The sequence below is a fragment of the Momordica charantia genome (assembly GCF_013281855.1).
Source record: "Momordica charantia cultivar OHB3-1 chromosome 6 unlocalized genomic scaffold, Mcharantia_2.0 BLBB01000006.1, whole genome shotgun sequence".
In the NCBI taxonomy this organism is placed as follows: domain Eukaryota; kingdom Viridiplantae; phylum Streptophyta; class Magnoliopsida; order Cucurbitales; family Cucurbitaceae; genus Momordica; species Momordica charantia.
Genome location: NW_028275164.1, coordinates 24,580,952 through 24,605,763, shown reverse-complemented (window position 1 = coordinate 24,605,763; position 24,812 = coordinate 24,580,952). Strand labels below are relative to the sequence as shown.

The 24,812-nt window shown below is 32.2% G+C and overlaps 1 protein-coding gene and 1 long non-coding RNA gene across 11 annotated transcripts; both read right to left on the bottom strand.

The window, feature by feature from the left end:
• Window positions 1–3,848: 3,848 nt before the first annotated feature.
• Window positions 3,849–11,007, bottom strand: LOC111024612 (DnaJ heat shock amino-terminal domain protein). 7 transcript variants are annotated; one of them, XR_015791931.1, is made up of 4 exons: window positions 10,845–11,007; window positions 9,790–9,852; window positions 4,643–7,152; window positions 3,849–4,262 (listed from the first exon to the last, which is right to left on the bottom strand). XR_015791931.1 is itself a non-coding variant. In XM_022302332.2 (4 exons), exon 4 carries the CDS (start codon window positions 7,023–7,025, stop codon window positions 4,707–4,709), a length of 2,319 nt encoding a protein of 772 aa, XP_022158024.1. In that variant the 5' UTR covers window positions 7,026–7,152; window positions 9,130–9,312; window positions 9,790–9,852; window positions 10,845–11,007; the 3' UTR covers window positions 4,321–4,706. The 7 variants fall into 7 exon arrangements, 6 of the variants coding, with proteins under 6 accessions (XP_022158024.1, XP_022158026.1, XP_022158023.1 ...); XM_022302332.2 differs by lacking the exon at window positions 3,849–4,262 and adding an exon at window positions 9,130–9,312 and having other exon boundaries at window positions 4,321–7,152; XM_022302334.2 differs by lacking the exon at window positions 3,849–4,262 and adding an exon at window positions 9,130–9,312 and having other exon boundaries at window positions 4,321–7,039.
• A 652-nt stretch (window positions 11,008–11,659) lies between these two features.
• On the bottom strand, window positions 11,660–16,893 carry LOC111024623 (uncharacterized). Of its 4 annotated transcripts, none has more exons than XR_002603375.2 (4): window positions 16,557–16,893; window positions 15,826–15,946; window positions 12,589–14,028; window positions 11,660–11,905 (listed from the first exon to the last, which is right to left on the bottom strand). It is a non-coding gene; the product is annotated as an uncharacterized LOC111024623 (long non-coding RNA). The 4 variants fall into 4 exon arrangements; XR_015791933.1 differs by having other exon boundaries at window positions 12,589–12,697; XR_002603376.2 differs by lacking the exon at window positions 11,660–11,905 and having other exon boundaries at window positions 11,912–12,697.
• Window positions 16,894–24,812: the final 7,919 nt, after the last annotated feature.

Here is a 24,812-nt window from a genome sequence, read left to right as displayed (position 1 = left end):
CATGACCAAAATTTAAATGTATAAGAACCAAAATGAATCAAAGTTGAAAGTACAGATATCAAAATAATATCTAGTTGTGTATCTTTTAGTTTATTTTATTATTATTATTTTTTATAACTAGGAGTAAGAGCTTTCTCCCCTATATTTAAGGGCACTGCGCCCGTCCAAGGCTATTTATCTGTGTATTTTATAAACCACTTTAATTTCTAAAACTAATTTTCTATTTTTGAATTAAAAAAAAAGAATTAGGCCTTCATTTGATAAAGATTTTGTTTATAGTTTTCTGATTTTAAAAAATTATATTTGCTTCTTCACAATTTCATTGGTACGTTTTCCACATTTCTTAAAAACACATTTAAATTCTTAGCCAAATGTCAAAAACAAAAACTACTTCTATCAGTTTTTGAAATTGGGCTTAGATTTTGAAATTATTTTCAAAAAGTAGGTTACCAAAAAAAAAAAGAATAAGAAACACATTTGTGGAAGTGGTATTTATAAACTTAATTTTTAGAAACAGAAAACAAAAGATAAAATGGTTGTGAAATGAGACCTTAATGTTCACACGGTATATACTCTCTTCATTTGAGATAGATGCCTTAATCATTTGAGTTATGTTCGGTTTGAGATTTTGCATATTATTTTTTATATAATAAAAAACTAAATATCTTTAATGGTAGGAAATAAAATTGGGACTATAAAAAGAGATAGCGGTCCAATTGAAAGTCTCTAAAAAAAGGTCCAATTATGAAAGTGGGGAAAAGTTGATGCTACAAAACTCATTGAAAGATTACTGATATAATCTAGGATGTCCATCAAAATGTAAATGAATACAACAGCAATTCTGTTAGAGCATTATTTTACAATCAATTTAGATGAAATTTTTCACTTTTAAATTTCCAACATTTTTTGGGACCATATTACTCTCTTCTGATTTCAACCATCTGTTTATTTTTATTGATGTGTTTTTTCAATTAAGACAAAATATTCCTACATTTATTTATACAGATTTTATATTTCCAAATTTATTCTTGTTTAATCTTCTCGCGGTTCTTGTTTGAATTTTTCAGCGTATATTATTTTTTCTAAGTATGATAAACATATATTCCTTCAAAATATTTTAATTATTTTTTCCCTTTATTATTCTTTTTTCCGGCGTGTATTTCTTTTTCAATAGTATGATAAATATATACTCTTAAAAAAGTTATATAAAATATACTTTTTGTTGGTATATACTAAACTATTAGATTATATAATATATTTCAACAACCGTTAATAAAATATTCTTATATACGGTATGAATAAACATATACTTCTCCAAATAATTATATAAGATATACTTTCTATTGTTATATAATGAATTAACAGGGTATATAATATATATCTTTTTATCTAATTTATAGTATAATAATAATATACTTCCAATATGTTATTTAATATATACTAGTATATACTATTTTTCTTCTTGGTGACATCATCTATTTTCTCGTTTGGAAAACAAAATTTTACGCACCTCATTCTTCTCTTACTTGCACCAAGCTGCCGCTTCCCTCTCTATCTTCTTCTTCACACCACTCCCTTTCTTTGGTTGTCGTCTTTGAAGACGAGCAACAATCGGAAAGAGAGAAAAAAAAATTGGACTATCACAGATCCACCACATGTCATCAGACCCAAAAAAAGTTTTTAAATCCAGAATAAAAAAATTTATTTGAATTAATACATAAAAACTAGACAAAATATAAATTGTCACAATTATATATATCATATTGCTGATATTCTGTCAATATTTATATGCTGCCGTTATCTATACTAATATTACTGATATTTTGTCAATTATATTTTGTAGACATTTCCACGAGACAAAGTAGAATGTCATTGCCGATAATAAATTAAACCATCAATCTTTGATATGAAGATAGATGTCATATCCAATAAACTAAGTCAGTCGTGGATTCCTTTAATCATTCATAAGTATCTAGGCAGATGAAAGAAGAAAAAGAAACCAAACGTCCTGAAATTCTCATATAAACAAGATACCTTAGATGTAGGTCCCACCATGGCAAGTGTAACCACCAATGAAATCGGAATTGCCAAAAATATCAAAATGGCTTTAGAAAATTGAATAAAAAAATTCAAAAGGACAGCTAAAAAAAACAACCAAACCCTACTTTTTTTTAATGCATAGAGGGATGGTCATATCAATGTTACCAAGAAATTGGAGGCATGGCTCCCCAGACAAAGGGAGGTTGCCATATATCCTCACTCTTCTTCTCCAACCAGAACTAAAAGCACCATTCTCCAGAGTTAAAGATGAAGCATTTTTCACTAATATATAATAAGAAACAATAAAAATCCAACCCTTTCATTATTGTACTTCAAATTCCTCATGTCAGCCACCTGTCAATCTCTAATTTCCACAAAAACTAGTGCAGCAATTCCACTCTCACAAGTATCAAAAAAGTAATATCAAAGGGAGAGAGAGAAGCATTATAATATACATGCAACAATCCAAAATAGAATGATCCAGTGCAATTCTTCTAATAAAACTAAAGAGCAACAGCATTCCCAAAGATACAAATGTAAATGATTTGGCCTTATTTTGTTATAAGATGCAGAAAAGAAGGGAAAAAAACAAATTCTCACAATATTCAACGCCTGGTTTGAATGGTTTTTTTTAGTTCGTGAGTTAGAGATTCAAACCTTTAACCTTTTGGTCGATGATACATGATTCAACTAGTTGCATAATGCTCAGATTCAGATCGACACCTGAATGATTTTGATGAATTAGCATGGATGCTGAACGAATAATTGCATGTATTATTTAGGAGCAAAAGAGAGCTACCAGAGCACTACCACATACAGCAAATGCATAAAAATCTAAGCTGAATAACATATTAAATTAAGAGCACAGATGAGAACAAGCCACTATTGAAAAAGGCAGAGAAAATGCTATCAACACGGTGGCCAATACTTGGTTATTCAAGCCAAAGAGATAGCTGATTCGCTCAAAGGAAATCTACAACACTGGATTTGAATTGACTACTTGTCTCTGCAATCATATAGAAAATGTGAAGCAACAAATCATCTATGCATTCTATGATTCTCATGCCTGTGACTAATTGGACAATCACTATAACGCACAAAGATTAAGTATCAATTCTCCAGTTCACAGCACCAATCAGATACAAACTAGTGAGATCAGTATCAATTTTTATAAGCCCTGCAAATCTTCATCCATGTGATTACTAGTGTAAAGTGCCCAACAAAAACTGATACGTGTCATAATTTGTACTAAAGGAAGATTTTGGTATTTAACTAATATAAAGAAAGATAGGCAGTACAACACATGCAGTCACAAACATAAAGATATTTTGCCACAGAGCCATTATGTAATTCCTCCACTCCTATTAGCTGAAGATAAATAGTTTATTCTGAAGGTTGCCTGTTGGCTATCCTTTAAGATGCTCTTACCTTTTCCCCTCCGTACGACCCCCAAGAAGCCAATTGAATTGAAACATACCTGCAAAGCTCATAAATTCCCCGTCTGGATGTACACAGACAGGAGGCATGTGGGTGTGTATGTACGTTGAAGGGTAAAAATATGTGTTTTTTTCAACTTCATCCCTATTTCTTTAACAAGTTCCAACTTAAATCCTTACGTTTTAACATGTTTCAATTATACTAGAAGAAAAATTTTAATTCCTCACTAAATTCTAGGATGTTGATAAAAAATCATTTTTCCCCTCCTTAACCTCCACTAATGGATAGGATATTGATGAAAGTTGCTAAAACGTAAGAGACTAAAATTGGAACTTTTTAAACCACAGAGATTTAATAGAAAAAACATCCAATAGAAACTAAAAACATAGATTTAGACTATATTGTACCAATCACATGAATAGTTTACAGGTAAGTACATTTATGCATAGATAAATTTGTATGTAAATTGACGACTATTACATGCGTATGCAACCATATGTACATATTGTACATGAAAATCATTGGACATACCCATACAGTTGCTCTTTCTGGTAGAAATGCCAATAACTATAATCCTGAAGAAATGACAGAGAATATATGACTGCCTCAATAAGAAGGTTTTCTGAACCTAATTTTGGTTTGTGTGTACCTTTAAATTTTTACTTCAACTTAATCACCCCCATCTGTAAGTCTAAGTTCCAGCAAGGAAGAAGGGGAAAAGGCCATTAACCAACAAAAAGAGATATACTGATGGAGCTCTCATTCTGCATATTGTCTGAAAGATACTGTAAAAGGAAGAGATAACAAACACTTTTCAAACGATCCTTACAAGAGAAAGGAATATGAACCAAAAGTATAAACGTGGGCCTTAAATGAAGCATTTAAGTACTGGGCCTTGATCAGTTAAGTGCTAAGGAGCCACATATAACTGGACCCTCAAAAATTTCAAGTAATTAGAGAAAAGTTGGATCTCAATTTTGTCCCAAGTATGGTGGTCATCATCGATGAATTTCTCGATAAGACTAAAGAGATTCCACTGTCCCAAGTACAACGCCACAAAACCAATAAACAATTGGAGCAACTATGGATCCAGTCCAAACAAAAGCAAGAAATTCTCTACAATTTTGGTCAGACAGAATTCAAAAAATGCACCTATTGGGTATACCTCGAGCAATCTCCACATTTAGTTGATTTACTTTTGTTGGCATCATCTGCCATGACAGCTTTCCTTAGCTACCCTGGGAGACATCATCAGATATCTTAGTTTGTTCATCGTCCTGGGCTACTATTTCTACTCTCCTAGCTTCCAAACTGTCCTCCACCTCATTAGCTACAGTTTCCTGGTTAATATGAGATATCTCTTCTTCAGTTTTTACCACCGTCGCCCCTGCTGTTGCCTGATTAGATTCTGTGTCAATCTGGAGGAGCTCCAAAGGTGTTGCTGCTGGATCCAATTCCCGGCAACCCTTTGGAGCATTTTGAGCTTCTTCTCCCGTAAGTAAGTAATTGGGGACCTGATGGGAGAAGCGAAACATCTCTTCTTTAGGGATCTTCCTCACTTCTTTTGGATCCATGTGCTTACGGAACACTGTCCTGAAACCAACAACCTTAACAAGAGGAGCAACAGACACGCCTTGGTCTTCATTAAAATCATCAAGCACTTCTACCATATCGTACTTGTGTATCATTTCTTCTGGTGTATCTTTATTCCAATCCACAGACCAGTTCCTGTAAACCGCCCAGACTTCCCCCTTCTGAGGAAATATCCTAATTGCCCCTCGTAAACCTTTCACCCAGCAAACTTTATGTGAGAATGAGTTCAATGATCCTGTGGTTTCATGTCTTCCAATCCTGAAATCCCCACAGGTTTTTGTGAACCCTGAACCTATCCAGTCCATAGGGCCAAGCTCAGTGTTGCTTCTTGAGTTGAGCCAACTGATACGCATTCTGAATGGCCTTAGGGAAATCACCTTGTAAATTCGAGCGTAGAAACGAGGCATTCCATCATCATCATCATAACAAGCCCAAACTTGATCGTCCCCAAATGAACTCTCAGCTCGGTCCAAGTCAAAATTGTGAAAATCTGGGTCTGGAACATTAATTGAAACAGGTACGTTCTCACTGCCTGTACTATTATCAGCTAAAGAACCTGACTCAGGCTTCTTCCTGTCATGCCATCCTTTACTATTTGCAGAAGACTTACCATTAACCTTTACATAATGAGTTTCGTCACTCGCCGCATTCTTTTGCTTCTTGGACTGTTTATTCATAGTTGATTTTTCAGTTAATGAGCTCCATACTTCAAGTTTCTTACGAATTTCAGTTCGAGCCTTCTCAATTAGCATGTTTCGAATTTCAAAGATTGACAACTCTCTCTGGCTATTGGCCCTGATAAATGGACCATAAAGACCATGAAACTTTTGAGTTTCAGGATAACTCTTCCTTGATTCATGCAAACCAACACCAGCTGATCCATCTCCTCTAGCCATTTGATTTGCCATGTGGACCCCATAGCTGCTAATTCTGTCATCATTTCTTTTCTTTTTCAAAGAAGGCAAGTGGCTCCTCTCTTCAGCCGATAGCTGTGTTTCATCACGATCTCTCTTCACTTTCTCACTTGCTTGTTGAACCACATTTGCAGAATGAGCGGAAGCTGATGAAAAATTGCTACCAACACCAGCTGCCCTGGAGGAAGGACCGCACTGAAAGTTTGTATTATCAACTGAATTGCCACCCACGGAATGCCCAGTATCAGGATTTTTAGCATTTCTTCCAGTACCATACACATTGCCACTAACACTATGCTGTTTAGAATTTTGATGCTGCTGCTGAGAAGACCAACTAGGTGACTTGAACACATTTGGAGGTGGAGCCTTCTCTACAGCCAAAAAAGCTTCATGACAATTAGGGCAAAGGAGAGTATGATTTAGATAGACTCTAAGGTACTCGTAATGTGTCTTGCACCGGTTGCAAAGAGTCCAAAAAGTATCTGGTTTTCTATGAGAAGACTGCAATGAGGTGGGCCCTACCCGGACCTTGCTTTGCACATTCCTAGCATTAGAAGCAACATTATTAAAATTTTGAAAGCCATTTGCACTTGGCGGCACTGAAGTACTATGAGTGTGAGTAGGAGTCTTATGTCGACCGCCTCTCAAATCCCTCTTCTGGTTATAAGCCAATCTCTTCCCCTTGTCAGATAACAAACTCCAGGCCTCTGAAACCAATTTAAATGCACCCTCGGCACCAAGTGACTTGTTTTTATCAGGATGGAGGACAAGAGCCAGCTTCCTATATTGTCTCCTAATATTCTCATCATCAGCCAAGTGATTTACACCAAGTATTCCATACCAATCCATTTCCCCATTTATCTTATTCTCTGCAGAGATATACACTTCGAGAGTTGTCATCATTTGAGAGAGACCATCAAGTCCAGGGTACAAATTTTGAGCCTTCAATATAAACTTCTTTGCAGCAGAATAATTTCTCTCTGTAAATTTTCTCTCAGCGATTTCCTTTGCTCTAACTGCCTCATCTTTGTTGCACTCCATAATAACCTAATAACCTGAATATAAGTACCACAACTATGTATAAAACTTCAGTTCAACCAATAATATCAGGTTCTAGAGCTCAAGAAACTTTTGCTCTAAGTAGGCAGTACTTTAGAAGTTAAGATACCTGATACAAAATCAAATAAAAAGCTATAAGTAAACCTGCAAGAGTAAGCAGTACAATGGGTCTTCTTTGGGGGGTAAGGTTGAGGAGAGAGAATTGTTAAAGAAACCTAGAGATGGATTTATTACATTTGTGCACTAATATGTATATCGACATTAATCATGATGCACATACCTAATAAAATTCAACTCAGATGACAGGCGAATTCTATGATACATCTTATTAGTCATCATAAATTCCCTTAATTTTCTTACTCCTGGCTACATTTAATGATAAAACCAACCCTATCTAGTATAACATAATCTGATTATTTAAGGGATTGACTAGAGTGAAAATTCAGCAATAAAGTGGTTTCCAATCAATTTTACCTCCATTTTCATCAGAGAGAACCTCACGCAAACATTAATTATGACTCCCTCAAACAGTAAGATTCTAAATAAATGTAGATATATCTTGAGAAATAATTTATAAATAGCGTGTAGTAGACCTTTAAATACATCTTCTCATTTCGACAATATGCATACAAGTCGCTCAAAATTTTGGGAGAAAGGCAAATTATATTCATGTATTTAACAAATTAACAGGGACATCTCTCATGATTTTTTCAAATATATATATGTATATAGATATATGTGTGTGTGTACATACATATATACGTATATACATATATACATACATCTATACATATATAAATATACATATATACATACATAAACAGCCTCTGTAAAAGAGATTTGAAACCCAAATCTTAATTTCTGGGATTTGGGCTATAGGCACTTTCTTAAGGAAGAGGAAATAGCAGACTGGGCAACACTATCCAATCAACTAGATTCCACCCTCCTTGCAGGTGAGGACTCATGGGTTTGGCCACTAGACAAAAATGGTTCCTTCTCCATCAACTCTCTTCTCATTGACATGGCTCCAAAGAGATCTCTTCTGCATTCAGCACTTGCTAAAGCCATTTGGAAAGATTTATACCCCAAATAACCAAGTTCTTCATTTGGGAACTTGCCCACAAGGGTATCAACACATCAGATAGGCTGCAGCGAAGATTACCCTTCATGGTCCTCTCCCCACATTGGTACATACTCTGTAAAAAAGATGGGGAATCCCTCTCCCATATTTTTCACACAAGCCCTCTCGCCAAGGCTTTTTGAAACTTGATCCTCCATGCATTTGACTGGACAGTTGTTCTCCCCATTGACATCCAAGACTTGCTTACTTTTGTTCTAGTGGGCCACCCTTTCAAGAAAATTAAAGGGATCATGTGGAAGCACTTCATTCGAGCCTTTCTACGGACATTTTGGAATGAAAGGAATCATAAACTCTTTCTAGACAAGGAGTTGCCTTTCATCAATCTTTTTGACAATATTACTTTTCATGCTATGTCTTGGTGTAAAACTTCCCCCTATTTTCACTCATTTAGTATGAACTCTTTATTAACCAATTGGGGAAGTCTTTTGTAACTCCTTTGTTTTTTTTGTGCGTTCCTTTCTTTCTTTGTAATTTCATCCATCAATGAAATTGTTTCTTATCAAAAAAAAAAAAAAATATATATATATATATATATATTTTATTTATATATGTATAGATGTATGTATATATGTATGTGTATATTTATAGATCTATGTATATATGTATATATGTATGTTTTTTTTTTTTTGAAAGGCATATGTATATATGTATATATAACCACATTTGATAATTATATAAACACAACTCTCTCCTCATTATTTGCTGACAGTATTCAACTCAAGTAGATATCATTGTTTTCTCTTCGCACACTCCCTCTGTCCCCTCTTCTTCTCAATCAAAAAGTCAACAAAATAAATATGTAACGAGGAAAAAACATGACATCCACTTGGGCACCACATCAAAGAAGTGAAAATTAGGAGGGAAGCATATTTAGTACATAGAATCATTGGAAGACAAAAAACTGATGATATTCCATGGGTAGGTGGCCCCGGTTTTTGACATTACCTTTTAGTGTAATCTAAACATCTTAGACCTTTATGCCCAAACCCCCACCATTAGGTTTTATCTTTATTCCATCCATCTGTCTCCTGACAAATATTGCCCACTTAGAAACATCTATAGGATGATCACATCACCATCATCCAACGATTCCATCAAGATAAGTTTGCATTTCAAAGCCTTCAATCACTACAATTACAAATGACGAATTAAAACCAGTTCAGTTGAAGATCTAAGTCTTAAAATTTTCTCCCCAAATTCTCTAGTACCACCCAAGCCAGCCAACATCCCATATGATGACCGAGTCCAAGGACAAAAAGTTTATTATTTCCCAGACTGTTTTATTTGTAAACTGGATACTTTTTCTTATAGTCCTGTCCTTAAGTTTTCCATATAGTTATTAATTATTTGGTTGTTATTTAAAACACCACACGGTTCCAGAGCAAAGTCTAAAACTGAAGTACTATTTTACTCGAATATCGAGTTTGAGAGTACCATTAGAGATCCTTAAATTGCCAGATGATGGAGATCAAGGTTCTTAAAATGAACTTACTAATATACTATTCAATTTATTTTCCTATTACACACAACAAAAACGTCATGAAATTGATACAATAGACATGCATATCATTTTATTCTGAAGAAAGATAATACACTCTTGTTCACCTCAGGACTTCATCTTTCTAGAGCTAGACAGTGCAGCATCTGTTTGGTCAGTGTCCCTTCGGCCTGAAATGTTAGAAAAGATTATTTAGGTATTTTTATAAGTTCATTTTTCCGTACAAAACTGGGACTTAATTGAGAAAATCACTTGTGGGCAGAGTTTGAAAACGAAAGAACAGATCCTGTGGAAGAATACAGACACTGCTAAGCGAAGGGATACATGGCCAAAGAGTAACCAAGGGATTTTCAAAGACACTGTAGAAACTGGGAAGAGACTTACAACATGGCAGAACCCTAAGCTTCTATTTCATGCAACCTATCCAGATCTTCTCTAAATTATACCTCCTCTTGTTTAACAACTTCAACTGGAACAATTTTTTGTGAGTTCTTGGGATCTTCGGATAATTTCCTCTATTTCCTATATTCAATATCTTAATCTTCAACCTTAAAATTTCAAGATTGAAAGGAAAATGAATTACAGCTCGTAAAACATTGTATTGACTAATCAAACTGCCAATTACAATTTACATACATGCAACCAAGACACGAAGTCTCTGCGGATGCAGATTAACTTACAAAACCATTCTTACAAGATAAAAACTTCTTTTTAGGGAGGTCCCGTTGTTCACACACGCCTTAGACACTCTTCAAAGCAAAACTACCAGTCGAACCATCACACATTACATCAATAGTTTTAAATTCTCAATTAACAATATTCTTTACAACTACAAACCCACATTTTCCTCAAAATTCCATCGCAAAATCAGAAATGAAATTATCAAGATGCCGAACTGACCGCCACTCAACAGTAAACGAAAGTTAAAAATAATAACAATAATAATAATAAAGAATCGAAACAAGAAGCAGCTAACGACTGATCCAAGAGCAAATGATTGGAACACGAGGTTTAACGGTCAAATTTCAGTAAGACCATTTGAATTGAAGGAATCCAGTAGTGAAAATGAAACCCTAGAACAACGGAAATTGAGGGAACCAAAAATTTATGCAGAAACTGAACTCCATACGAATCAAACATTTGAATATGGTAGAAAGATTACCGAATACGAAAGAAAAAATAGAAGGGCTCCGAGTTTGAAGTGATTTGAATCTGAGAAGACCATCACCATGTACAGTGACCCATTTGTCAAAACCCCCTGAGAGCCTGAGAGATTTTCCAAATGCCCCAAAAAAAACTGAATTTTTGGGGGAGACAAAAAATTGGCAAGTATGGGTTTGGTTAATATTTAACTTTTCTCTCTCCTCTTCTTTTTTTTTTTTTTTTTTGGTTTAACCATGATGCACTTTTTTTATGGGAGAACAAAAAACCCTCTCCTAACTAGAGTTAACTTTTAACTCTAGTATAAGGTTTGTAATATGCTAAATATGGTTAATCATCTATAATGTATTTTCTTCCCTATAAAAGTGGGAGGGGGAAAAAAATAAATTTTTAAAGTATAAATTTATTCTTGTTCTTTTTTTTTTATATTTATTAGAGAATCATGGAAATAAATTTAGTGAAAATTATAATGCCAAAATATTCCAAGGATACTTGCCTTTTGTTCCTTGGTTTTTTATTTTCTTCCATCTTTTTTCCTTTTTAACTTTTAACTTTTACTTTTTTTTTTATTAAATTTTAGGTATGAATGTGTCATTGTGTATGTTAACATGAACGCACACATACAATGCATATACTTATTGGTCATTTCCATTTTTTAGGCAAATTTGTTAAGAAATGGAAAAATGAGTTGATAACGTCTAAATGAGATGTTACAAGAGTAGGCAACTTCATTTTGTTCCTCTTCGTGTAGGCACCAAAGAATGGTTCAAGTTCCACTTCTATTATAGGAGGTAATCGAAAATATTTCAAAATTCATAATCTTGAAAATGGTTTAGTGCATTACTATCATAATAACTTCATTTACAACATTCAATTTATTGAATGACTTGTTTTTCTACAAAAGATATACAAAGATACAGAGATTTAAATCTTAAATGAAAACTTATGTCAACTGTACTTATAAGTTCTACCGCCACCAAAAGTTTTGAAGTCTCTCTCGCTTCACACCATGAGATTTAGAGAAAGGAACTTTCCTGTTTCTTTACTCAAAACATCAATGCACTGAAAAAAAAAATCATTTTCTTTAATCCCCTAAGAAACTCAACTAATTGATGAATAAACTTTTTATCAAAAAAGAAAAAGATGAATAAACTAAAAAGAAAAAAGAAAAAAATGGACCAAAAAATTTGACTTGAATCTCTAATTTTGAATAAAACATATGGATAACACAACAATAATAAAATATTTGAAAAAGAAAACGAAAAGTTTATTGAATTTCACTACATATAACAATACTCAATAAGAAAAGGAAAGATAACGTTTAAATTCTCACCACATTTATGGTAGAATTAAGAACATTAAACTAAGCACATGATTGTTTGGTTATGGCATTATGGTGTTCACAAATTTCATACCAAATTTAGAAACTAAAAAGGAAGAGAAGAGAATAATCTTATTTAATGCTTCATATCTAACTTGGAAGGACCTAGATAACGATTTTGTTTTAAAAATTATACTTACTTCTTTACAATTTACAATTGTTTCAGTATAGTTTCACATTTCTTAAAAACATATTTGAATTCAAAATCAAATTAATATATATATATATCAAAAACTACTTTTTTTTTTCGAAATTTAACTTAGATTTTGAAAATGGACCACCTGCTTCAAAATGAAATTATTATCAAGATCTAGATTGTTAAACCATATCAACTTTCATCTTGGAAGCTAATGAGAATGGATACTCGATTCTATGTTGTCAATGTTGCCATGAGAGAAAGTAACTCGAACCGCTTTCGAGCAGCATCTTTCACCTCGTCCTCCAGTTAATCCGCTATAAACTGATCCTGAATACTGCATAAATTACAATGTTTTCAACACCGCCATGAAAGAAAAGCTAACTTGATTTTGCATATGATTTTTGTAACCCAATGAGTTTTTGGACAAGAAGAAAGGACCTTCTTATCTATCTTTCCAAACACAAAATGCACTTCATGTGTTTCTGGTGTATTGCTATCAGAGAAGACTGATGTAACTTGAGCATAGATTCCTCTGCTCTTTGATAAAAACTCATATAGGCCTCATATAGGATATAAAGATATGTGGTGTGCTATAGGCAAATGACACACCCGCCCCAAGTTATCCCATACCACCTAGGGTGTAACATGCCGACGATAGATTCTAGCTCAACTTTAGAATCCATTTTAACTGACATGAACTTAGCTAACTTTTGTCAAATTGTGGCTAACAAATTTTTTACTTTAATAGTATCATACAAATTTCCGCAAAATTTCTCTTGAAAAAGGGATAAAACACAGAAATGTTAGATCAATTCATGTTAGTTTAATAATGGATTCCATAGCTAGTTAGGATATATTGTCCTTACAGTAATTGATATGAGCCCTCGTAGGACTTCAAATTATTATCTATGTTTTATTCAATAGTTTTAATGAAATTTTATTGCTTTCTAACTGTTATCCTTTTAGAGCATATTAAGAAGGGATGTGTTTTTCTTTTTGATATGATTTATGATGTGGCAGTTCGGAATTAGTTGGGAGGCTAACTAGAATCTTGCCATTAGGTTGTTTTACAAATAGATCAGTTTTAACAATGAATTAGCCATCGAGCTTTTCCTTTCTAGTTTAGTGGGGAGCTTGAACCTTTTGCAATTTGTTTCTTTGAATTGCATGTCAAGAACATCCAAGTAGGATTCATCATCCTATCTTGTGAAGTGTTCAACTATTAAACCAAGGAACCGGTTCTTTATTTCAAGAGCTTTGATCTCAAGGTAATCTGGGTCTAACCCACTTTAGGGTTGAAATCGAATCGATCTGAGAGTTTTAGTATTTGTGAATTAGGGGTTCATATATTCCTAATCCCAATTCACTGGAATTTTCATACCAATAATCTGGGGCTAACATTTATCATATAAGTTAAGGATGGCAGGGACAGAGCGAGCAAAGAAGCGTACAAAGGGTCGAAGGGGTAACAGTCCATCTTAGTTTAGAAAAAAACTACACAAAAATTTCAAAGTTTTATCTCTAACTTGTACCCCCTAAACTTAGATGAGTGAATGATTGTACAAAAAAAAAGCTCCAAAGTGAAATTTCGCTGCTCCCTTTAAAAATTTCTGGCCCCACCCTGATGGATGGTTGAATGCTATGAGAACCTGGAATCTGCAAAGCCTAGAAATGACAGTAATGGAGTTCAAAAGACTGGTTTTATGTAGTCCATATTTGAAGAATCAGAAAACTCGTAATCTAGAATAAGTAAACTTGACACCATATACCAGCTCCAGCTCCCAATTCTACACTATACAAATCTAGCCCACGACTCAAAATTCCCACTGAATCTCTGATTAATTATCTATGTTGGGAAGAAATGTAAGTCCGATGCATCATTATCGAACACGAGATCCAACAGTCATCAGCCACAAAGCAGCTCAAAATACAGTATGCACCAAATATTACATAGATCAATTTTCTGTCTACATAAATCCTAACAGAATACAGCACTTAATACCAATTAAACAAATCACAAAACAGTGCAACACCGACACTTTTTTCCTAAATATTGCTGCTTGTTGCTTGTCATAGAGAAGCCAGATTGTGATAGATAAAAATCAAAGGCACATAACATAAAGTGGAAGGTTTGGAGAGACTGCAGTAGCCAGCAGCTGAAGAAGACCTTTCTGTAGGTTAGAGATTAAGACATAATGAAGTACTGAAGGTAAAAAGCCTATAGAGATCCCCCACTTTGAATTTTTTTGCAATGCACTTTCTTATTGGATATTGCCATGTATTGATCCTTCACTTCACATATCACCAAAGTAAGCAGCTAAGTAAATCTTTTGAGGAATGAAGATTTACTGTCAACTCCAATGAGGAAGGATGGATGTCCTGCCACAGATTTTTTTTTTTTTTTCCGTTCCTTTGAGAAGAAACAAGGTATGTATTAATGAACAAGATCAAAAAAAGGGGAGATGAGATATCGCCACAAGCCAAAAGGTAAGAAAAGGACTCCCAATTGGCCATATTTTGAACTGGATCATAATTACAAAAAGATTTAGAAATAGAACACTAGATGGATGCAAAGAGTCTGCCCGAGTCCCAACCAAAGGGTATCAAGATTAGAATTCTCTTTGAAGACCCTATGATTTCTCTTAAACCAAGTTCTCCAAAAGGTTGCCACGATAGCATTGAACCAAAGAAGCTTAGCTGGCATAACAAGGGGGTCAATTTGAAGTTGGATTAGGGCCTCCTCAATTTTCTTTGGAAAACACCAGCTTATGCCAAAGATAGCTAAAATCTTTGCCCAAATAGATAGTATGAAAGGACAATGGAGGAAAAGATGTTGGATGCCCTGCCACAGATTAATATGCAAAAGGACCATTCCTTTCTCTTTTGGTTCCCCAAGAAGAAGCCAAGAAACTTCTAATTCTCTTAGTATTGATAATCCATCAAGATGCCTCTTCCAATATTCCATGAAATGACAAAGTTCCCAGCTTAAAACTACAACTAGGGCCTCAAATAACCAAAAACATGCTGAGAAATGCTAATTCAAAGAGACAAAGTAAATCCTGAACAGACAAGAGAACCACTAGTCTTGTGTAAATTACGTGTGGTTTTGAAATGGTGTAAATAAAGGTTTCATTCAAGTTTTTAAATAAATGACACAATTTTATTCTTTTTATATAGAAGACCTTATAAAATCACGAAACTTTTGAAGTTATTTTCGGTTGAGTTATCTTCAAAATAGCCCGAATAACCTTCATTTGTTCTTAAAAAGCACCTAATTCTCTTCTAACCTCATCGGTATTGATTGGTTTAAGTTTAAGATCACCATGTAGAGCTATCGCAGTCCAAAGTGAATGAGCAGCTCATTTTAAATCCAAAAAAAGTTCATGCTCTCAATAAGTAGACAAGATGGAACTGAAATCAGCAAAAAGGATGTAAAGTTAAATCAACAACAGAAATACTCACATCTAATACTGTTATGGCTACTGGCTGGTGGGGAAAACTGCAACAGAAAGAAAGTAAAAAGTGCTCCACTTCACTTTTTCAAATCCACCTTAACATTTTTCTGCAATCCTTCTAAAATGGCCTGACATGGAAAATTTATACCTTGACATGGAAGAAGACATGTTCCTAATCCATAACCCACATACCAAAAAAAAAAAAAAATCTGTTTTGATCTGCACTTCAGCTTTTGTCCATTTTCAGTCCTTCTACTCTTAAAATAGGACCAAAATTATAACACATTCTATACGCAATTAAAGTCTTTTAAATCAAAATTACGACAATATTTCAAGAAACTCATTGGGTGTAGCGTTTGAGTGATAAAAAAAAACAAAAGACCAAAATAGTCACTTTTCAAAAAAGTACCAGTGACATTTTAAAGTAGAAAAGTAAAGATAGTAAAATGAATGTTTTGAACACACAATAACCAAAATGTACGTTTTGCCCAAATGAAAATTTCGAAAGTACAAACACCCAAATGGAAAACCTGAATTGCATGGACAACAAAATACAATTTAAACAAAATTAAAAAAAATAAAAAATAAAAGAACCCACGTAATTTGCAGTTGGATCGGTAGAAGAACCTTGCAAACAATCAAGCAACGCGATGACGAAATTGCTAATTTTCTAGTTAGAAAACGAGTGAAAGTGGATTAACTATAGAGGACAAAACTCTCATAATTTTTTGCACCCACCATTAGAATATCGAATCCAATTCAAACCAGCTTCTCACTCCATTCACCGTCTCTAAAGCCCCTCCTGGATTCGGGCTCTCACGAATTCATATCATCAACGGAGGAACGGCAAAATTGGATTAAATTGTGAAAGAGATGAAGAATATATCAATTGTGAGGCATAGAACAGAACAGAGAAATTAAATTACCTTGCCGCCGAAAGGGACTGAAGAAACATACTCCGGGTCGCGTAGGGAGATTGCCGCTTTGATGTAGCAAAATAAATCGTCGGATGGCTTCTCCTTCCTAAACCGCTTTCAAATTTAGCCTTTTTTTTCTTCTCCATTTGTTGTTGAAGTTTGTGATTTTCAATTTTCTAAAATTATATTACTACCACACGTGATTGGTTCCAGGTCCAAATCGTTTGGTCATAGATAGAAGATATATATCAATTACTATTAAACTATGCACATTTTTACGGATATAAACATGTGTCTCAAGATTTAAACTTGGGATGGAAGGGTTGATAGGATAACAGTACACCCACTAGACCGTTAAAAGTTTTTTATATTAAAACTACTAAATAATATATAATATAACAAAATATTTTTTTTTTCAGAAATGAAACCGATCAGATAGTCATCTCTTAAAGAGACGACCACACTTCTGTTTAAAAAAAAATTTGACGCTGGTAGATGGTCGTATCTAGGCGATAAAACAGAGACGACCAAATTCCCTTTTTTTTACACCAGCAATATTCTTGGAATAAGTTTCCAAAGTTGTATTTTTTCCATTTTTTCTATTATTTTAAAAATAAGTTTAATTAAAAACATTATTAAAAAAAATCCGTTTTAAAAGTATCATAGATTTGTACTAAAAAAAGTATCATAGATTTTTTTTTCCAAATATAACGTAACTATGACTTTTTTTAATTACATTTGAGTTAATCATAGTCTTACGTCTATCTATTATCAATACTTTTCACTAACATTATTTATAGATAAATAATTTTGTGTTTCAAAAAAAAAGAAGAAGAATTTTGATTCACGATTTTTATAAACTTGAGTTTATGAAGTCTAAAATTGAGAAATAAGTTTATGAAGTCTAAAATTGAGAAATAATATAGTTTTCATAACGTATGTTCATATGTAAAGAAACAATATTTTGTATAAAATATATTTTGATCGGTGAGTTTATAGTTTGCAAAATGCAATTTAGTTTCATAAGATATAGTATATGTAATTCAAAATTATATTTGAAATTAACAAATGATTCCTTACCTAGGGGTCGAAAGTTCAATCACTCATTTCTACTTTTGTTATCAAATTTTAAATTTGAAACTTTAAAATGCAGAATTACATTAAAGAAAACTTTGATAAATATAATATTTCATGTTATAAATTTATTTTATTTTTTATTTTTTATTTTTGTTAAAATTAAAATATGTAAAAATTATATATTATAAATTATATAATATTGTAAAATAATAATTCTACAAACTTTATAACATCTATGTTAATTAATTAATCAATCATATTTTAAAGTTAACTAAATATTTAATTTGTAGTTCTTGTTGCTTTACAAATATATTACTTAATAACTCATAACAAAATTTTTTAATTTAAGATTCAATTTTCAAATTTGCTACTAAATACATATTTGAAAACACTGGAAACACAAAAGTACGACTTTGTTTTCCATTAAATCTCTTGTTTTCAAATCGCGAACCAAACACATCATAAGTTTTCTCGAGAAACAAGAAATAGTATCATTATCAAAAAAGCAGTATTGTTTCTATTTTCATTTTTCATCTTTAAGAAACGTTTTCAAAATTCAATGTATAGAAATTTTGGAAGCAACAAAATCAAGTTTCTCGTCTCTTATTTTAAATTTTTCAAAAACATAAATAAAAGTATTATTTTGATATTCTTGACCAATCAATTGTATAATAAATATTAAAAAGATAAATATAACATACAAAATTTTAAAAATTAATTTTTTTAATTTAGAATCTTAGAGATCGGAAAAAAAATACTTACCAAATATGTTTCTTACTCCTCTTTTAAAAAAATAAATAGTAAACCGTTACTAAATATAATTTTGTTTTTTCAATTAAAAAAGCGACAAAAATAAATAAAACAAAACAAAAAACACCTTAATAATATTATTCTTCATAGGTTAAATGTTTGATTATATACTCCCTAATTTGTAATACTATATTAAAGAAAAGTTCTAATTTTCGTTATTCAGCAGCCAAAGATTGTTTAATAAATTTAGGGAAAAAAAAAGTCAAATGGAAGCTAAGTAGCCAACTCTGGTTGGGTAAACTGTAGATTGAATTATAACAGTCCAACAATTTAATAAACAGATATTTGATTCATTCAAAGAATAATAAGAAATTAATTTAGAGAGCGGTAACCGCAAAGATCGCGTTTAGTTGCAACCTTTTCAAATTTAGGCCCATTTAAAATTAGAATGATGAAATCATAATAAAAATAAATAAGAATTGAAATTCTTTTTTATGTTGTTTAGTATAAATTTTCTAAAATCGAAATAAAAAAAAACTTATTTACTAAGTATCTTGAATCTAAATAAGGATTAGATATAGAATAATTACTCGTCTATCTTCTTTTATTTTTAATTAATTATAAATACATTAATTGAAAAATATATTTTAATAATTTTTTTTTGGAGAAAGTTAATATTATTTTAAATTAAAATAATAATAAATTTTAAATCATTTTATTACTATTTTATAGTAAATATATATGTCTAGGATGAATTTGAACTCACATGCATTAATAAGTTAAATTATATTTATCTTGGCATGGTAAATAGTTTTTATTATAACAATTTATTAACCGATGATAAATAATTAAAATAAAATTACTTTAACTAAAAAAATTAAAATAATTCTTTATTACAACAACAACATTAATATAAGATAGTATTATTCTAATATTTCATAATAATGAATTCGAATTTCAATTTTATTGATATTAATTAATAAAAGTAAAGAAAAATTTAATGGTTGATAAATTAAATGAAATTTGTAATATTTCGTAATAAAATTACATCAACTAATATAAAAAAAGTTGTATATATTTTTATTATAAGAAAAATTATTAATAGTTTAAATAAATAAAACGGTAAACCAATTAACTCAGTCTCATTAGAGATGAGAGAACCTAAGTAAAAGTTGTAAATTAATTATTGAAAAGGTGTGTGGCAAACAAAATAAGAGATAAGATTGAGATTGATAAATATGTAGGAGATTAACGAGATTATATCTTTTGAGATAGTGATTTGAGCCAACATGAGCGTAGCACGGTAATTGGTTTGTGATCAATAAGTTTTGAGTTCAAATCTTCCCTCCATTTGATGTACTAAAAAAATATTTTAAAAAATTAATTATACTTAAATTTGTTTTTTTTCTAAATATGATTCCCACTTTTAGTTCCACCATGACTCCCACGCCCTAAATTTGGTCAAATTACACTTTTAGTTCCTAAAGTTCCACTTATTTCTATTTAGCTCCTAATATTTCAAAACCAAACACTTTCCTTTTTTTAGTCTTTGAGGTATGACATTAAACCTCAGGATCACATGCATCAGTTTCAAAATCTAAGAGACCAGATAGAAATCAAGGTCAAACATCAAGTCAAAAAAACGTAATTTGCCTCTTAAAATTTATTTTGATAATTGAATTTATAAGCATATTTCATCTTAGTTATTGAACTTTGACAATATCTATTTTAGTCCCTGCAAATTTAGAAAATAATAATTTTGGACGTTGTTGTCATGTTGTTATTAATATCCCTCGTAGTCAGAATATGTTGTTCTAATAAAACTGTCAATTTGATCTAAAGCTGTATAGTTGAGAAAGATCCAAACAACGCAGATATTGCTATAAGAATTTGGAATCTAGGTAATTCGAAATAAATTATAGTTCTTTAGCCTACGATCCTATATTAAAGTTTTTGTTATCTCTGTCTATTTAACTATTACACCCCTACATTTAACAAGAGTTTGACTCTCCTTCCTATAGGAGGAATATTTGGGGTGCATGATTGGATACTCATAGTTCGTACTCGTCACCATCAGCCATATGATCTTCCACCGGAGATATTCTAATAGTAGAATCATCATTGCATAATGTCAGTGGATATCGTCTCATTGAATGAATTTTTTTTCCAACGAAGGGATCGAACTGACCTGCTCATTGCACGACACAGGTCTCTTCTCATCAGCCTGAGCTCAAGCCCAAGCCTATGTGGCCTTGTAGCAGTGTCCATGTTGCTTCGTTGATTTTATCCGATAACATATCACATAAAAGTAAGCAATTAAATCATAATATTTGATCCGGTTTATTTCATAGGTATACTTTAAAAAGTTTCAAATAAGTCTCTAAACTTTCAACCTTATACTCATCTAGTCTAAGTTGTACTTTAAAAAGTTTCTAATACGTAATTGAACTTTCAATCTTGTGTCATTATTAAATTAATTTTATTGGTTTCACGATTAAGCAGCCAAATCTCTAAACCTATCATAACCAACTGTCACATAATTTTTAAATATAACAGTCAATAGGCCATACAAGTATTATATCAGAACAAAATTAATAACAATGATACATTTACCACAAAAAAAAATTAAAAGTTTACAGACTTATTAAAAACTGTCTAAAGATTTACTAAATAAACATAACCTTGTAAGTTAAGAAAGCTATTAAAAAAAATTTTAAGTACAAATACCGAATATACAAACTCTAAAAAACTTATAATTTAACCTAATTATTTGTATAAATTTGGCGACAAAATAATAAGAGTTTTGCTAGCAAATACAGCCTAAATAATAGCAAATTTGTCAACTGATACAACATTTTTTAAAAATGACACAAACGTAAGAACTCAGGTAAAGTACTTTAAATTAGGTATATTAATGATATATTTTATATATTATGTATATTGACTGTTTATGCAAAAAATGTGACGGGGTATGACCTGGTCAAGGTCGGCCACAGGGAAGAGCTCAAACTACTCCAAGTATGACCGTCGGGAGAGCATGACCTGCTTTTCAAGTATGACTGCGGGAAGAGCTTGGGTTTCCTTGGAAAGGGATGACCAGCTCAAAGGGTCAAAGTCGGCTGACTGGGATGAGCTGGTGTCAAGAATGAGCTGAAAGGCCACTTGGCGAGGAAAGACCTGCACAAGGGAACAAACACTCTGACGCTCAAGTCAGTTTTGAGTCCGACCTTAGTATGGAGGCCGAGCTAGAATACGAAACCTGACTGAAGAGTGAAGTGCTCTATTTATAGGTTGAGGTACCCGACAAGGAATCCGACCAGCAGTTGAGCATGTCGGGACCAAGGTCGGCCTGTCGGGAGTAGCTATTCCAGTTCATACTCTTGTCATCTGGAATTTGACTAAGTATGGAAGGTCGTTCCTCCCATGAATGATCTTCAGGAAGACCTTCAGATCGGCCTTTAGGGAAGGCCTCAGGTCGGCCATTAGGCAAAGCCTTCAGGTCGGCCCTCAGTAGAGCTCTTTAGGTCGACCCTTAGTGGAGCTCTTTAGGTCGGCCACTTCAGGTCGGCCACCAAAAGGAATATCTTCAAGTCAGCCACTTCAGGTTGGCCACCAAAGGGAAGACCTCCAAAGTTGGACATTTTTTCTGTCCTCCACGTGGCAGTACAATTTTCAACCCCCAAACATTGACGATACATATATCACATAAATGATATATCATTAATATACTTTATCAATAATGATAGTAAAAATATATATATCAAATGTGAAGAAAAAAATTACTATATGTTTGGTTAGAAAAATGACCAATACTGCGAAGCTCGAAATCTGAAGACTAGCGAACGCATAAAATCTGCATAAAAAGAGAAAATAGTGCTCCAACACTCAAGTTAGGTCAAGTTCGATCTATACCCAAAGAGATAATAGTTTTACGTACCTCAAAAGTAAACTGGAGTCTCTATTTATAAGCTTTTGGTTTTCGACATTGTTTGGGGAGCGATTATAACCTTCATGTAAATCATGATACGTTGTCGATGACATGGTTGCCTGTTTGTACCAGGCAATGTTGTGATCCTTAACTCGTCCCTTACGAGGGTAAGCTATTGAGATCTTCATTGATCGATCGACTCGACTTTTACAAAATTTTGAGTTGTTTATTATTTCTTTAAAGATTTGGTCTTGTATTATTACGATGACTCAATACTTTCCTATCTATGATTCGCAGACCCATGGCGTCCAAAAAATTACCTCGAGCACTATATTTGCAGAGATTTGCAAAAAATATGATATTTAGTTTTAATTTTACCATCATTTTTAAAAATAATACTGAAAAATGAAAAAAGGGACAAAAGTCATGAAAGGGAGATAGTGAAATGACCTAAACACCCTTTGACTTTGAAACCATGCTCACGGGTTTTCCAAATTCCCTAAATTTTCTCCCTCAACCAATCCTTGTTTCACACGTGGCATCCACTTTTCCACATCGGTATCCTTTCCACTATTTCCATCTCATTAATTACAAATCCAACTTATTAAAAATTATAATTTAAGAAAAATCCACATTTTTCAAGCCATTATTTTTATAGCCGACATTAAGACACTTCTTATAGGAAATTCGAATTTCACCCTTTTTCAGCTAAAAAACAAGACAAATTATACTTTTGGTTACTGAATTTGAATATAGGTTTCAATTTAATCTTTAAATTTTAAAAATTGACAATTTAATTTCGACCGTTAAAAATAGTTCTAAAAGATCCTGAAATTAAACATGATAACGTGAATTAGATATTTTATAAATTTTATATTATTTTATTTATATGGAATTTTTTTATGCAGTAATTTCTCCCCTCTTTCTCTCTCTTCCCCTCCTTCCCCCCAACTGTTTCCCCTCCCCCTATCTTTCCTTCTCTCTACAAAAATATCATTCCATGACGTCTATTTGTAAATTTTAAGTTGGTTTCATTTCATATTAATTCACTTGTATATAATAACTTAGAAAATGACAAAATGATTCCCGGCTAATTTGTCGTCATCTACCCTAAAATCCTTTTCAAGATAACCCATCCCTTCACGAGTCATAAAAAAGTGATGAGTAAGTTGAATGGAAGAGAAGTTTTCGAATATAGTTTGATTATTGAACGCTTAGAGGAGGTATAGAGAGTGAAGAAAAATAAAGGAAGTTCGTTTTCAAGCATTACACATCTCTGAAGTTAGTTTTCATGGAAAGATATTTTGTAAGATTGGGGAGGGAAAACAATAGAAGATGGGGGAAGAGAGAGAAAGAAAATGAGGAGGAAAATGATTAAAAAATCCATATAATTAAAAATAATATAAATATTATAAAATATCAAACTCATCATTGCCACATCAGCATTCTGTTAATTAGTTTACTCGAGGGACCTTTTAGAATTATTTTCTAAAGGTCGAGATCAAACTGTCACTCTTTAAAACTTAAAACTAAATTGAAACCTATCCTTAAACTCAGTGACCAAAAATATATTTTACCCTAAAAAAATTACTCTCTTATTAAGAAAATTAAATATATAGTTATGATCTCTCATTTTTATCTTTGTATTTAATTATGTTCTCACATTTCAAAATTTTTATTTTGGTTTCTCTCATCCCAATTTGATGTTTTTAATATTTAAAAATTTATTTTTAAAAATAAATATAGCATTATAATTATGTTGGTAAAAATTATAACAGTTGTTTTATATTGCAGTGAATTATTAAGCCACACATATATATATTAGTACGATATGAGGTGAGGATTCAAACTCACGATTTTTTATTCGAAGATGAAGTGCCGGTATAAACATGGTTATTTCCTATTTTTACTTTATTTTAGTTTGTATGCTTTTATTGAACCTTTCCTAGCAAATATTTTAGTTATTAGCCGTATTTTTTAATAAATTAATAAATAGAAACTTTGACATAGGTAGATATTTTCTATTTATTATTTCGATAAATAATTATTAGCCATGTTTTTTTAATAAATTAATAAATAGAAACTTTGACATAGTTAGATATTTTCTTTTATTTATTCGATAAATAAATATTTATATGGACAAATATTTGAATTCTCCTATACTATTAATTTTCATTTGAATTTGAGTTCTTGATTAATGAAAACTTGTTACTAAGAAGTAGGACATCTGATTAGAGATAAAACGAAATGAGTACGAAAACATATAGCATATACTCAACCGTATGATTTAAACCTTACCATGGTAAATTTGCAATGAACTTT